The sequence below is a fragment of the Myotis davidii genome, unplaced genomic scaffold, assembly GCF_000327345.1.
Source record: "Myotis davidii unplaced genomic scaffold, ASM32734v1 scaffold135, whole genome shotgun sequence".
Classification (NCBI taxonomy): Eukaryota; Metazoa; Chordata; class Mammalia; order Chiroptera; family Vespertilionidae; genus Myotis; species Myotis davidii.
Window position 1 is genome coordinate 6,343,682 of NW_006289813.1, and position 3,631 is coordinate 6,347,312.

The 3,631-nt window shown below is 39.4% G+C and overlaps 1 protein-coding gene across 1 annotated transcript in view; it reads left to right on the forward strand.

Annotated features, from left to right (window-relative positions):
• LOC102758185 (DEP domain-containing protein 1B) overlaps nucleotides 1-3,631 on the forward strand; it is a 34,561-nt gene that overhangs the window by 27,358 nt on the left and 3,572 nt on the right. Inside the window, exons 8-9 of the mRNA XM_015563081.1 lie at nucleotides 813-989; nucleotides 2,698-2,883. Coding sequence (XP_015418567.1) covers nucleotides 813-989; nucleotides 2,698-2,883 — 363 coding nt within the window. The remainder of the gene's footprint in view (nucleotides 1-812; nucleotides 990-2,697; nucleotides 2,884-3,631) is intronic.

Sequence of the window (3,631 nt, forward strand, 5' to 3'; positions counted from 1 at the left end):
GAGAGGAAGGGAGAGGGAGAGAGATAGAAACATCAATGATGACAGAGAATCATTGATCGGCTGCCTCCTGCATGCCCCCTACTGGGGATCAAGCCCACAACCCAGGTATGTGCCCTTGGCCAGAATCGAACCCGGGACCCTTCAGTCCACAGGCCGACGCTCTATCTACTGAGCCAAACCGGCCAGGACCTGCTATAATATTTTTTATATTTCTGCTTACCATACAGGGTCTCATCACTTAATACACTTCTTGTAAAGTCTCATGGTTTTCTTCAAGGTCACTCAAATGTACATTAAAAATCCTAGAGAAAATAACAGTTAACTAGGAAAATATATAGTGTTTGAGACCCATAAAACTGTGCAACTAGATTGATAAAAAACAATGCTTAAAAAAAATCAATGATGTAATTAGGATATTATCAGACTAAATGGGTATAAAGTACACCGAACTTAAAAGTGCTACATGATCAAGGTCATGATGATAATGATAATTTTCAGAATTTGTTTAAATATACATATTTAAAACCATCTGTGAAAGGAGTTTAAAAGCCTTCAGACAAGCATGTCTGCTAAATCTCTGTGAGATGCGATGCACATTCTGCTCATGCTGATTAATGAGAAAATCAATACATGTGAGATGACCAGGTGTGGCTAAGTGCCATGTAGGATGTTCACCCTGTGCTGTGGGCCATTGCTCACTGACTAGTCACATTTGCTTTTTGCAAATTAAGATCGTACTCAATTCAGAGTAGGGAAAATATTCATTGCTATTTATTTAAAAATCTCCCCCACCTTTTTTTTTCTTCTTTTAGATGATTCAGACATTTTCCCATTGCATCTTATGCTCCAAGGATGAAGTGGATTTGGATGAGTTATTAGCTGCTAGGTTGGTAACATTTCTGATGGACAATTACCAAGATATTCTGAAAGTCCCTTTGGCCTTGCAGACCTCCATAGAGGAGCGTGTGGCTCACCTACGAAGAGTGCAGGTAAAGGAAGGGATATTCTCAAATCCTATGAAATTGTCAGCTAGGCTTCTTGGGAGTTTATGTTATGAGGACTAAGTGAATTAATATGTATAAGGTGCTTACAACAAGGCTTGGCACATAGTAAGCATACAAGTTTGTTATCACTGAAAATTTGTGGGTTGCCTACTTGGTTTTGTTATGTCAATCAAAACCACATACTTTTGATCGAAAACTCCTTAAGTGAATTTGTTCAGAGTCTACATATACTTCCTGATGGAAATTATATTTTTGGATGAGAAGGCCTTGGCAGAGAACTTAAGCAACTAGTCCAAGGTCACAGTGCCAGGATTCAAACTGATGAGATCAGTCTCCAGAATCAGTGCCCCTAACTCCCATACATACTGCCTCACTTCAGAACATGGTGTGGTAGGTGAACAGGAGCCGTAAAGACTTGGGTCAAACTCCTGGCTCCCCATCTTCCCTTGTGTGGCTCTGGGCAAATCCCTTAACCTCTCTCGATTTTAGTTTTTTTCAATTATTAAAATGGGCCACACATGCTGTATAAAGTGGTTGTGAAGTATTACACAGTATAATACTAAATTATACATTACTGTAAAACCCCTTGCACAGCTGTCTGACATGGTAGGTACCTCTTTGAAAGGGAGTGCTATCATCGTTGTTGCTGCTATATTATGTGGACCCTAAAATGGGTTTGTATGTCAGCCTGTAGGAGCAGAAACTTTTGGTAAAAAGTCTTAGCAGAAATTCTGCTTGGTTCCTTCAGAATGGTTCGACCTCTTCTTCACTGAAGTGCTTTTTGAGGTTCCTCAATTTGGGGGCAGTTTGAGGCTGACCTGGGATAGATCAGTTGTGAGGCAGGCATTGTTTTTTACACCAGCCTTCTATCAACCTTATTTGCAACCCTCTTCTCCCTGTTGTGCCCTTTAATGATAGATATCTGGTGTTTTTCTCCTTTTACCTAGGAATCACCCTTTATTCCAGCCCTTTCCTGGTTTTACTGGCCAGAATAAAGGGTGAGTCCTAGGTAAATAAAAAGGAAGTCTTTTCCTTCCGGTTCTGGTCTCTCTCTCTTAGGTTGTCTCTAACTGATTTGGTAAACTGATGTTGAGGCATGGACTGTACTTAAAGCACTGTTCTTCTTGGCAACACTTATTTTTAACTGTGGCTTCTGGAAAACTATCTTAAGCCAAAGAAGTGAATAGTTGCAATTTTATTCACTGCAGAAGAACAATAGATGCTCTATTTTTGAGAGGATGACCCCCTGGGACTCTGAAGTTAAGTATTTTTCATGGATGCTCACTTATTCACAGGTTTTGGTATCTTTCCTCTTACTTCTCTCTTTGCCCTGTACAGTGTCTGCACATTTGTTGTTTTCAATTGATTCTCACTATTCACATGTTTAACCATGGTTGTAGGACTTCCCTCTCCATGACAGCTGGGCTAAAGTGTGCAAGGAAGAGAACACTAGACTCTTCAGATGGGGAAGGAACCTGATAATTCACTGTGTGTGCAACATTGTTTTTTGTTTTGAATCATTTTAGAGTCAACTTGTTTAGTTTATATTTCAATTTCAGACATTATTAATTAAGAATTTTCCCCAGTTAAAATTGAGGAATGACATGTGCTGTAAATTGTGTTTAATCTAAACAAATTTTTGTAATTTATTTGAAAATACACTTTTTTTTCTCTACTAATCCTTTTGCTTCAGATTAAATACCCAGGAGCCGACATGGATATCACTTTATCTGCTCCATCATTTTGTCGTCAAATTAGTCCAGAGGAATTTGAATACCAAAGAGCATACGGCTCTCAGGAACCTCTGGCAGCTTTGTTGGAGGAGGTCATAACAGATGCCAAGCTCTCCAGAAAAGAGAAGAAGAAAAAATTGAAGCAGGTAAAAGGGATATTCTTTTTATTTTTCTCTTTATTGATTAAGGTAGGTGTCTTTATCCCCCAGTGCCCCCTCACCACCCCCACTCATGCCCTCATTCCCCTCTCACCCCCCACCGGTGTCTGTGTCCATTGGTTAGGCTTATATGCATGCATACAAGTCCTTTGCTTGATCTCTCCCCATTTCCCCCACCCTCCCCTACCTTCCCTCTGAGGTTTGGCGGTCTGATCAATGCTTCTGTGTCTCTGGATCTGTTTTTGTTCATCAGTATATGTTGTTCTTTATATTCCACAAATGAGAGAGATCATGTGATACTTATCTTTCTCTGACTAGCTTATTTCACTTAGCATAACTCTCTCCAGCAAACAACATTCTGAAGAAAATTCTTTTGCACAGATTTCCACTTACTTTCATTTCTCCCATTTGCCTCAGAATGATAAAATTAAGAACACTTTAGGAAACATGGGGTAAAATTACCACCACTATGGGTTTATAAAATCCAGAATGCTTATGGATTCTTTTCAGCTGTCAGTAACAAAAATCCAACTCAAAAGAGTTAATAAGCAACTAAATTATTGTTTCACAAAGCTGACAAAAACCTAATGATACATTTTTCAGACGTGACTGAATAGATGTTCCCATTATGTTCTCAGGGATCTGACTCATGTTTTTCCCTCTCAGTCATGTTTTTCCTTTCACCGACTTTATTCTTGGGCAGACTTCTGCACATGGAATCAAATGTCAGTCATCT